The sequence below is a fragment of the Chiloscyllium plagiosum genome, chromosome 13 (assembly GCF_004010195.1).
Source record: "Chiloscyllium plagiosum isolate BGI_BamShark_2017 chromosome 13, ASM401019v2, whole genome shotgun sequence".
NCBI lineage: Eukaryota > Metazoa > Chordata > Chondrichthyes > Orectolobiformes > Hemiscylliidae > Chiloscyllium > Chiloscyllium plagiosum.
Window position 1 is genome coordinate 60,989,342 of NC_057722.1, and position 12,489 is coordinate 61,001,830.

General features: G+C 43.7%; 1 protein-coding gene across 7 annotated transcripts in view; it reads right to left on the reverse strand.

Annotated features, from left to right (window-relative positions):
• The window catches only part of LOC122556119 (TRAF2 and NCK-interacting protein kinase-like), a 254,751-nt gene that overhangs the window by 65,452 nt on the left and 176,810 nt on the right, over window positions 1-12,489 (reverse strand). For all 7 annotated transcript variants that reach the window (XM_043702582.1, XM_043702583.1, XM_043702587.1 and 4 more), the window contains exon 13: window positions 5,295-5,411. In XM_043702582.1, the coding sequence (XP_043558517.1) occupies window positions 5,295-5,411 (117 nt within the window). The remainder of the gene's footprint in view (window positions 1-5,294; window positions 5,412-12,489) is intronic.

Sequence of the window (12,489 nt, forward strand, 5' to 3'; positions counted from 1 at the left end):
GGGGTGAACTCGGATTTCACCAGTTTCCTCATTCCCCCTCCCCCCACCTTGTCTCAGTCTAATCCATCGAATTCAGCACCGCCTTCCTAACCTGCAATCCTCTTCCCGACCTCTCCGCCCCCCCCCCAGTCTGACCTATCACCCTCACCTTGTCCTCTTTCCACCTATCACATTTCCGACGCCCCTCCCCCAAGTCCCTCCTCCCTATCTTTTATCTTAGCCTGCTGGACCAACTTTCCTCATTCCTGAAGAAGGGCTAATGCCCGAAACGTCGATTCTCCTGTTCCCTAGATGCTGCCTGACCTGCTGCGCTTTTCCACCATCCCACACTTGGCCAAACTCATTTTTCTCTTCATTGGATACTTCAGTAACGTCCATAATGGAAACTAAAACCATTATTGAAGTTGGGGTTTGGACACCAATCAATTCCAAAGGATAACAAAGGTGGCAGGAGAGTGAGCTCTGTATATGAATGGGTTTTAACTACTTTTCTTCTCACACAGAGAATGAATTTAGTGTTGTCATTACCTTCTGAAATTCAATAACAGTTTCATTACAGAGCCCTGCTCTGAGTTTGTGATCACGTTCAGTTCAATCTGATTCAGCTTTCAGTCATCCCTTCAAAGAGCAACACTTTTGTTTTAAGAACAGGTTTTTTTTAGCAAGTTTTAAAGAATAAAGAGCAACAGACATAATGAGCAGAAATTAATCCATGAAATTTGATTGCACTGAAAGACATTAAATACATTTCAGATAGAAGTCTGTGGGAGCAGCAATAGCTTCAGGTAATTTGGGAATTGTGGCTCCAGAGAGAATGAACTGAGCTCAGGGTTAAAGGAGACAGAGAGAACTGGGGCTAGGGACAAATCCAAATCTGACCAAACATCATCACTGACCCAAAGCACAAAAAGTGCTGCTAATGTGCAGCACAGATTGAGTTGCCAATCCTTAAGAAACTGTAGGTTGGTCTCTTGGATGCAACTCATAATTAAGCAAAATTGTAGGTAACTTTGAAAAAATTTGCAATTTTCCATTTTGCATTTTTAATAATAGCTTTGTTGATTGGTTTCGGAGTCGGATGGTTAAAAAATTCTGACAATCAAGAATTATTCAACAAGAATTATCCAACAAAGTCCTGAAGAGGCTGCTCATTTCCACTGTCATAGCTCAGTATGACATGAGGATTAAAAAGGTAAAAACAATGACTGCAGATGCTGGAAACCAGATTCTGGATCAGTGGTGCTGGAAGAGCACAGCAATTCAGGCAGCATCCGAGGACAGGCAAAATCGACGTTTCGGGCAAAAGCCCTTCATCAGGAATTTTTGCCTGTCCTCGGATGCTGCCTGAATTGCTGTGCTCTTCCAGCACCACTGATCCAGATGACATGAGGATTGACATACTAGGGTTGTGAATTTGGAAGGTGATGTTTGAGGAGCTTGGGTAAGTTATAGCAAGTGTAAAGCTTACAGGATTCAGGTTTTTGTGTTGCTATGAAGCTGCTGAATCAATTATAGCATGACAGTGGAACTTTTCAAATGATAAGGGGAGGAGGCAGGGTGAATGCATGGAGTGGACTTCTTAAAAGCTACAACGTCAATATGTTTGGGTGGGGGCTAGCAATTGTGTTTTTATTGTGAAACCCACAGGAGTAGGTCATCCGTCATTGGCCATTTCAAAATGGAGACCAAGTGTTGTGAGGGTGGGATGAGTACTCTGCTTGACGTCCCTCTGCTGTTACGCAGCATGTTGGAGCTTATTGTTTCAGCTCTAACATGAATGAGATCACGATTATTGGACAACAGGACAGGAGGGCAAGGATTGCACAGTAAAATGTCTTTGATTTTGCCTTAGCTGTGATGGTTTTTTGCCAATTGATTTTGTGAGGGCAAAGGTATACTACAGATTTAAGTGCCAGAAGGTGGCAGGAACTGTAGTCATAGTGATGGGAGGTCATATGAAGAGCTAGTGGCATAGTGGTAATGTTAAGGGGCTCAGGCTAATTCTTTGGAAATATAGTTTCAAATCTTACCACAGCAACTGGTGGAATTCAAATTCAATTAATAAATCTGGAATTGAAAACTGATGACCACAAAGCTATATCAATTGTTGCTAGAACTGATCTGGTTCATTAATGCCCTTCGGGGAAAAAAATCTGCTGTCCTCACCAGGTCGGGCCGACCAGATCCACATTAATGTGGCTGACTTTTAACTGTCCTCTGAAATGGCCCTAGCAAGCCACTCATTTCAAGGGAGATTAAAAAGTGGACAGCAAATTTTGGCCTCATCAGTGACGCCCCATCCCACGAAAAAATAAAGAAGTGGCCTCTTAATAATAGGTAGCCCAGATTCATTAAATCCTAAAAATGTTAGAAATAGGAGCAGAAGTAAACCTTCTAGTTCCTCAAGCCTGCTCTGCCATTCTATATGACGAGGGCTAATTTTGAACCTCAACCCTATATTCATTATCCCTGTATTCCTTCATTTATTTAGTGGCCAAAAATGTATAAATATCAGTCTTGATCATACTCAAAAAGACTCACTCAGGCAGAACATTTTTAAGATTCTCAGCCTACTGCACAACAAAATTTCACATCAACTTTGTCCAAGATGGCTGACTTCCTTATCATCAAGCTGTGTCCTTGTGTTTTAACTGTATAACCTGAGGAAAACAGCCTTTCAGCAGCTACCCTGTCAAACCCTTGTAGAATAGTATACATTATAATGTATATGACCTCTCATTCTTCAGAACTTCACGGAATATAGCCCCAGTCTACTCAATCTCTCCTCGTAAGACAGCCCCTTCACCTCAGGAAGCAATCAAATGTGTCAGTTATTGAGCAACTCCCTGCAATATCTCACTGGACTTCAAGTCTCAATGACTCATTCTTTTGTATAAGCTGTCAGAGCAATTCCAATCCTCAGCCCCTTGAGAGCTGCACAGCTCAGTGTCACTCCCACTAATACCCACCCTCAACCTTCAAGCCTCCATAGGAAGCATGAGTGGGAAAGGCATGAAAATTACAGCTTCTCTGAACAAGAAGAGAAGTATTTTAAAAAAAAAGAATAAATATTTCTCCTGTAATTTTTGAACTGATTCTTTCTTTCACAGAAAGGCCTGATCTGGAGTCAATGTGTTTTGGGTGCCAGTCGACAGGCTTGGTGCGGCCACAGCACAGATTCAGCGGAACAATGTCAGAGCTAAAATGGTTAAGTTGTGAATCACAGAAGGGGTGCAGCACAGAAAGAGGTCATTCAGTCCATCATCTCTGTTTTCAGAACTCTGCAAGAGCTTCTCAACTCGGTGTCACTTCCTTCCGTTTGCCTACAGCCCTATAATTCTTTCTCTTTGAGTCTCCTTTTTGAATCCTGCCTTCTCCGGCAATACATTTCTGATTTAACTGCTGCTGTTTTTCTTTCTGATATTGCCCTTGGTTTCTTTGTCAATCACTTTCAATCAATACTTCTGGTTCTTGTATTCAAACCTGATCAAGTATATTCCAGGATGTTGTGGGAAGTTAGGGAAGAAATTGTAGGGCTCCTAGCAGAGATATTTCTAATATCCATAATCACAAAAGAGGTTGGATAGGCTGGGACTTTTTTTAACTGGAGTGTAGGAGGTTGAGGGGTGACCTTATAGAGGTTTGTAAAATCATGAGGGGCATAGATAAAGTGAATAGCAAGGGTCTTTTCCTGAGGGTGGGGAGATTCAAGACTTGGAAATATACATTTAAGGTGAGAGGAGAAAAATTTAAAAAGGACACGAAGAGAGTGGTTTGTACGTGGAAGGAACTGCCGGAGTAAATGGTGGATGTGGGTACAGTTACAACATTTAAAAGGCATTTGGATAAATAGATGAGTAGGAAAGATTTGGAATGATATGTGCCAAATGCAAGCAGGTGGGACTAGTTTGGTTTAGGAACATGGTTGGTGCAGGCTAGTTGAACCAAAGGGTCTGTTTCCACGCTATATGGCTCTGTGACTCTATGGGAGTAGAATCTCACTATCCACTCTGTTCAGTCCCATCATGATTTGGCCACCTCTGGTTGTATAGTTGTATTCGCTCATGTGTAAAAGGCGAAGAGGTGATTAAATGTAGGTGTTTGAGATTATTGTATCCAAAGAAATTTTCTCTTTCCCTATTGTGAGGAAGAGTTTGTTCACACAAGACACAGAGCAAATCTGCAGCATTCTTGTCCAAAATAAAAAACGAAGGGATCAGCAGATCAATTTCCAGACAGCTGATCATGTTCCAGATACATGTAAATGGAGTTGAAATGCAGAGACTAATGTGGCCTCAGTAAATTGTTGAGACAGTTTGAGAGGTTGAATGATCTCCTGTTCTTATAACAAGTTTGAAACCCAGATTCTTCTTCCCTCAAAGTAATTTCAACAGGGGGAGCAGAGAAGTGGGGCTGAAGGAATCGGGATTGTTGTCGTACAAAATCTCAGGGTGGCTTCCACCTCAGCCCTTTGCCCAAGGCTGAAAGCATTGCCTTGCTGCACTTCCAGCCAGTACCACTGGTGAGAGGGAGGGCGCTGAATCGGGATAATGTTGAAAAAATGCAAGCCAGCCTGGGGGGGGTCAGTATAATAGAGCAGTCATCTTACCATATTTATATTCCAGAGAATGCCGGTTCAAATCCCACCTCAGCAGTTTGTGAGTTCAAATCCAGTTCTTAAAAAAACAGTTTTGGTAAAAAATGGCAATGAAGCTGTTGGATTACTGTTAAAAACCCCACTGATTCTGTCCCATGATGTCACTCTAGTCCGACACCAACATGGTGAACTCTTAATGCTCTTTGACGCATAACCCATTTGCGATGCTACTATCACCATTTCAAGGTGCACCTCGGGATGGGAAATTGATGCCAGCCTTGTAAGTGATGCCTATGGCCTCAGAAGAAATTAAGAACCAAGTTTAGGAATATACTTGGCCATTGAGTGATGGGAAAATGCTGACAATTCTCCCTATCAGGTCGGTGATTTGGGTGAGAGCGGGGCAGTGTCATTACATCCATTCCCCATTCACTTCTCCCCCTGTTACATTGTCTCCATGACTAACAAGAAAGTGCAATGTAGACCTGTCCAGTGTTAGACCTCGATATTGGTTCCAGAATGCACTGGGTAACAGTGGCTGCCATGAGGGCTATTGGATTAGGAAAGGGCACAGAGAAAACACAGGAGAAGACACCGAGATGTAAGTGGTGTTACAAGGCATTACATTCCCCAAGACCCTACATCCAGCCTTGAACAACATGTTTTAAATCCAGCTACCTAAAGACACTGTGCTTACCTGCTCCCGTTCAGCCAGACGTCTCTCCTCCTCTCTCTGGAGTCTCTCCATCTCCTCATATCTTCTCCTCTGCTCCCTCTCCTGCTGTTTCCGGTGCTCCCGGTCTCTCCTTTGTTGCTGCAAGTGCCAGAGTAACGTAGAGTGAGAGAAAATGGGATGACGAGAGCAAAAAGTGTTAAACCTGACTAATTATTCTTTATATTTCCCCTCCCACTCCACCCACCTGTTCCCTCACTATCCCCAGGGTCAAAGTGCCTCCCTATGGCTACTCTCCTCCTTCCCAACACAAGACAGGAGTAAAAACATCTGTAAGCCAACAGACAGAATTTGGAAGATGATGGACCCTCCAAGATGATTTGTTGTGGGAGATACTTAGAACAGCAACATCCCATAGTTAAGTAGCTTCTTCAACAAAGGAAAATGTCCCAAAGATTTGGCATCAAATATTATTAAACAAAATTGAACACTGAGCCACATACAGCAACCGACAAGGAGATGTTAACATTTTTTTGAATGATGCAGGTTTTAAGAAATGTTTTAAAGGAGGCTAGGGAATAAGTTTAGAGTTGGAATCCTGGAGTTTCAGGTTTAGGGATGTGAATGTACAATCTCCAATGGTGCAATGATTCAGAATTGGAGGTGGAAAAGGAAGTAAAACTGGAGGAGAGCAGAAATCTTGGAAAATTTTGGGGCTGGAGGAAATAACAGAGACCGGAAGCAAGGTGGGGAAGCCATGGAGGACTTTTCAAATAAGACAGCTTTAAAATTGCTGGACTGGGTGCCAACATGGATTACTGAGAACTGGAGATAATGGGTGAATGGGCCTAGATACAGGTTAGAATATGGGACAACATGAATTTAAATGAACTTACATTTATGGAGGGTGAAACATGGGAATTTCCCACACGATCCAACTGTGAATCAAAGAGCAGACATTATGGGCTATGCCGTGCACTATTGGCTGTGGAGGTATGGGGTACTGTCCGTGTGTCAATTTCAAGACTATCCTGCTGCTGGCGATAATGACTAGGTGGGGGGTTGTCGTCTCAATGAGGTCAACTAACACTGCTAAAAGCTCAATAAGAATTTGTCAAGGCTGGAACTTCATTTTTTTTTCAAAGACATGATCAGTTACTCCCACCTTTAGAACTGACAAATTAAATGGAACCTGGAAAGAGTGGGAAGCCAGTGGGTTGATTGATTGGTAAGTATTGGTGAGTTAGAGTCATAGAGTCCTACAGCACGGAAACAGGCCACTCACCCCAAACTGGTGCATGAAAACCAGTCAGTTCCCTTTTTCATTGAGGAGTTAGCATAAGAAACTGGAACTTTAAAATTTTTTTTAAAAAATAAGAGTAAGTAAAACATTCAGCTAACTTCCCAATATTTAAGTTACATCAACAGAAGAGAAATGAGGAGCTAGTGTATTTTTGTTTAAGTATTACAGGTTATTTGTAGTGGCAGTCATTACTATCTGATAGATGAATGGGAGACAATAGTGCATAGATTGTGCCATGTATAATACCTAGAATGTTTTCCATATCCTAATTAATGATATGTGCAAGAAGTGTCGGCAGTTGTTGCAGCTAGAGCAACAGCTGGTGTCAATGCAGCACGTTTGTGAGGTTGAGATATTTGTGAACATTTTGTTTATAGATGGGGTCATAGAATCTGTACAATGTGAATAGAAGCCAATCAGCCCATTGAGTCTGCACCAACTTTCTGAAGAGCATCCCACCCAGCTCCCTACATTATTCCCACTTTACAATGACTGATCCAAATAGCCTACATATCCTTGGATACTACTTTCAATTTGACATGGCCAATCCCCATAGCCTGCACAGCTTTGGTCTGTGGGAGAAAACCACAGCACCTGTCTGAAGTTCACAGAGACATGGGGAGAACATGCAAATTCCACACAGATAGTCACCCAAGGCTAGAATCGAACTTTGGTCCCTGGCACTGTGAGGAAACAGTGTCAACCACTGAGCCACACCTAGCAGTTTAAGAGTACTCAGGGAGAGAATGAATAGGCAAACACCAATGTGATAAGGCGAATTAGCTCTTTCTGGGCTGATCTGATTTGAGATAATGTGCATATCAAGAACTTAACACAAAGTGGTCATAGCCAGGCTCTCTCCAAGTGGATTTGAATCATAAACTGAAGATACTTGAAATGTTTTTGGGTGAATGGGGAAATCCTCCTTTGTAAATCCACAAAGGCATTCACAGTTTCAAGAAAGGCCAAGAGGAAAGGGACTCAATGCTTCCCGAAAGAAATGAGACAAACACCGAGGGAAAAAAAGGAGTAGAAAGATTGGCCAAGTTGTGGGAGATTGAAAGGGAGGACCTTTGTCTGGAACATTTAACACCAGCAAGGACAGTTAAGTTGAATGTCAAGATTAGTGTGATGCTGAAAAAGCACAGCAGGTCAGGCAGCATTTGAGGAGCAGGAAAATCGATGTTTCGGGCAGGAGCCCTTCGCCAGCTTCCTGACCTGCTGTGCTTTTCCAGCACCACTCTAATCTCCAGCATCTGCAGTCCTCACTTTCACCTATTTCAGATGAATGGCCCGCTGAACATTCTATATAACATTATGTGGTAGACCTTTTATTTGTTCATGGGTGAGAGCATTGCTGGTTGGGCCAGTGTTTATTATTTACCCTTAGTAACCCTTGAGAAGGTGGAGCTGAGCTGCCTCCTTAAAATGCTATAGACCACGTGCTGTAGTTGGATCCACAATACCAGTTGTAGGAAGAATAAGAAGAGAAGAGGAAGAGTAGGGAGTAGGAAGAAGTAGTAGAAGGAATTCCAGGATTTTGACCAGCATCATGGAAGGAACCGCGATATATTTCAAAGTCAAATTTTGGTATGGATAGGGTAAATAGGCAAAGTCTTTTCCATGGGGTCGGGAAGTCCAGAATTAGAGGGCATAGGTTTAGGGTGAGAGGGGAAAGATATAAAAGAGATCTACGGGGCAACCTTTTCACAGAGGGTGGTAAGTGTATGGAATGAGCTGCCAGAAGAAGTGGTGGAGGCTGGTACAATTGCAACATTTAAGAAGCATTTAGATAAGTATATGAATAGGAAGGGTTTGGAGGGATATGGGTCAGGTGCTGGTAGATGGGACTAGATTGATTTGGGATATCTGGTCGGCATGGACAGGTTGGACCGAAGGCTCTGTTTCCATGCTGTACATCTCTATGACTCTATGAGTGGCTTGGAGGGGAATTTGCAGGTTGTGATGTTCCCATGTATTTGCTGTCCTTGTCCTTCTAAGTGCTAGGTGTTAAAAGCTTGGGGAGTGCTGTCAAAGGAGCCCAGATGTGTTGTTGCATGGAATGGTACACAATGTTGCTACTGTGCGTCGGTGATGGAGTGAGTGAATGCTGAAAGGTGATGGACGGGGTGCCAATGAAGCAAGCTCCTTTCCCCTCAACAGTGTTAAGCTTCTTGAATGGTGTTGGAGCTTCACTCATCTAAGCAAGTGGGGAGTATTCCAGCACACTCCCGACATGTACCTTGTAGGCGGTGGGCAGGCTCTGGGGGAGTCAGGGGGTGAAATGCTCACTGCAAGCCTGTTTGTGTTTCCAGTCGTGCGGTAACTGGTCATTCAGGGAGGCATTCGTGGAGGATGCAGCAATTATAATGCCATTGAATATCAAAGGCCAATGGATTTTCTCTTTTGGAGACAGTCATTGTCTGGCTGTTGTGTGGTGCAAATGGTATTTGCCACTTATCAGTCAGATATTGTCCAGATCTTGTTGCATTTGCACATGGACTGCTTCAGCATCTGAGGAGTCACAAATGATGCTGAACATTGCACAATCATCAGTGAACATCCCCAATTTTGACCTTAAGATGGAGGGTTAGGCCTTGTCTAACTAGGTTTGCTCTGGTTTCCTCCCACAATGAATTGTGCAGGTTAAGTGAATTGGCACGCGAAATTGCCTATAGTGTTAGGTGGAGTTAGTCAGGAGTAAATGTGGGGTAATGAGTCCGGGTGGGTTACTCTTCGGAGAGTCGGATTTGTTGGGCCGAAGGGCCTGTTTCTACACTGTTGGGAATCTAATCAAGCATTGACAGCTTATTTTGTACTAGGAACGATTCCAGCAAAGAGCTTCCCTCAAATTCCCACTGATTTCAGTTTTGTTTGACTCCTGGATGCCACACTCTGTCAAATGCAGCCTTGATGTCAAAGGCAGTCACTCTCACCTCACCTCTGGAATTCAGCTCTTTTATCCTTGTTTAGGCCAAGACCATAATGAGGTCAGGAGCTGGATGGCCCTAGGAACCTGAACTGAGCATCAGTGATCAGGTTATTCTTGAGCCAGAGCCATTTGATCACACTGCCAATGAGCAATTTGATTAATTCGCTGATGACCAAGAATAGTCTGATGGGGCAGTAGTTGTCCAGGTTGGATTTGCCTGCTTTTTGTGGACAGGATGTACCTGAACAATTTTCCATATTGCTGGGTAGGTGACAGTGTCATATTGTACTGGAACAGCTTGCCTAGGGAGCACAGGTCATCGGCATAGAATGTTACAAGTAGTCACAGCTTTTTCTGCACCCGGTGCCTTCAGCCAGTTAGATATCACACTGAGTGAATCAAGTTAGGAACCTCTGGAGGGAGCTAAAATGGATGATTCACTCGTCACTTCTGGCTAACAACTGTTACAAAAGGGAACCTTGATTATCCGAATATCAATTACCAAATATCGGATTATCTGAAGGTGATTTCCAGGTACCGATAGAAACGTTACATCAAAGAGCTGTTTCAACCCTGATCTCATCTTTTGTCTACAGGTACAATGATTAAAAACTAACTCGACTCAGTGAAATGCTGCCGAGAACAGGCACCGTCTCCAAATGGCTGACCACCCGCCCTCTCTCTCTCTCCCCCAACACTTTCTCTGGAGTTCTACACAGGGGTGAACCCTAAATGCTCCCCTTGCCAACATTGTCCAGTACAGGGCAGAGGTGGAACCTATCAAAAGGTTGTGTGTGCCTGTCTGTGTGTGCATGCTATTTGAAGACTTACCCACAAAGGCAGCAGCAGTCTTAATGTGGGGGGTGGGGGCGCAAACGGAGGGTTCGGATGGTGGGAAGAACGGGGTTGAGGGCAGGCGCGGGGTGGGTGCAGACGGGGATGGCACCTTGCACGCAGTGTGCTTTTGCCTAGTGTCCTGAACAGGGAGAAGACTTCACAGAAAACTCCGAGCCCCAGAGGAAATCAATTAACCGAATAATCAATTATCCGAACGAAATAGTGCCCATCCATCTTGTTTGGATAATTGAGGTTCCTCTGTAGTTCAGCCTTGTATTTTGCACGTATGTGCTGGGCTCCTCATTCATTGAGGATGGCAATAATTTTGAAACTCCCTCCCCCCACTGAGTTATTGATTTGTCCACCATGATAAACTAGATGTGGTACAACTGCAGATCTTAAGTTTGAAGCATTGATTGTGGGAACACTTAGCCCTGTTACCATTTGCTGGATATGTTATTTGGCATGCAAGTCATCGTGTTTTATAATTGCACCAGGTTGGTGCCTCAATTTCAGCCACGCCTAGTGCTACTACTGCACTCTTTATTAAACCAGGGATGATCTTTTAGCTTGATGGGAATAATCACACAAGGCATGAAGTTGCAGATGCTGGTTAAACATAACTTTTCTGCTGTGGCCAGTTTTGTGTTGCTAGATCCGTTCAATATCTGTCTCATGTAGCAAGGTGATAGTGCCACAAAACATGATGGAATGTATCATCAGCATGAAGATGGGACTTTGTGTCCACAAGGAATAAGTAGTGGTCACTCTTACCAACAGACAGATGCATCCATGACCTTGAGCTTAGTGAGGATGAGGTCAAGTACATCCTTCCCTCTTGGTACTTCACTCAACAGCTGCTGCAGGTCTGGTTTGGCAGTCTGTCCTTTAGGATTTGACCTGCTCAGTGGGAAGCAGTGCTGCTGACAGTGAACTCCCCTGCCCAGGCTATATTCTGTGCCCTTAACACCCTCAGCAACTTCCTCTAAGTGGTGTTCAGTCTGAAGGAGTACTGATTCATCAGCTCAGGAGTTTTCCTTGTCCTTGCTTGACCTGATGCCATAAGACTTCAAGGGTCCAGAGTCAATGTTGGGACTACCAGGACAGTTCCTTCTTAAGTGTTTCTGGCTCTGTTACCATCTCTGTTGGGTCTTTCCAGTCAGCGGGATACTTAGGGATTGTGAGGGTTTCTGGGATATTCTCTGGATGGTATGATTCCACAAGAAGCAAGTCAGTAATATCATAAACTGGTATTCACTCACAGTCAAATAACTCCCCCATCCTAACCACAGCCCCACCTCAGCTCTGGAAGGTGGATGGATTCTGGATCAGCAGTTTCACTGCAGCCAACTGACTCACATTAAGGAAGCAGTAATGTACAATAGTTTAAATGTCGTGTTCACCGTGTCCCAAAAGAATAACTTCCAACATTTCAACTTAACATAGAACATAGAACAATACAGCGCAGAACTGGCCCTTCGGCCCTCAATGTTGTGCCGACCTGTGAACTATTCTCAGCTCGTCCCCTTATAATATCCCATCATCATCCATGTGCTTATCCAAGGATTGTTTCAATCTCCCTAATGTAGCTGAGCTAACTACATTGGCAGGTAGGGCATTCCACACCCTTACCATTTCTGAGTGAAGAATTTGCCTCTGACCTCTGTCTTAAATCTATCACCCCTCAATTTGTAGTTATGCCCTCTTGTATAAGCTGACGTCATCATCCTAGGAAAAAGACTTTCACTGTCTACCCTATCTAATCCTCTGATTATCTTGTATGTTTCTATCAAATCCCCTCTTAGCCTTTTTCTTTCCAATGAGAACAGACCCAAGTCTCTCAGCCTTTCCTCATAACAGCTTCCCTCCGGATCAGGCAATATCCCAGTAAATCTCCTCTGCACCTTTTCCAATCCTTCCACATCCTTCCTGAAACATGGTGACCAGAAGTGTATACAATATTCCAAGTGTGGCCGCACTAGCGTTTTGTACAGTTGCAGCATGTTATTGCACCTCCAGAACTCAATCCCTCTACCAATGAAACCTAACACACCTTAGGCCTTCTTAACAGCACTATCAACCTGGATGGCAACTTTCAGGGATCTATGTACATGGACTCCGAGATCCATCTGCACATCCACACTACC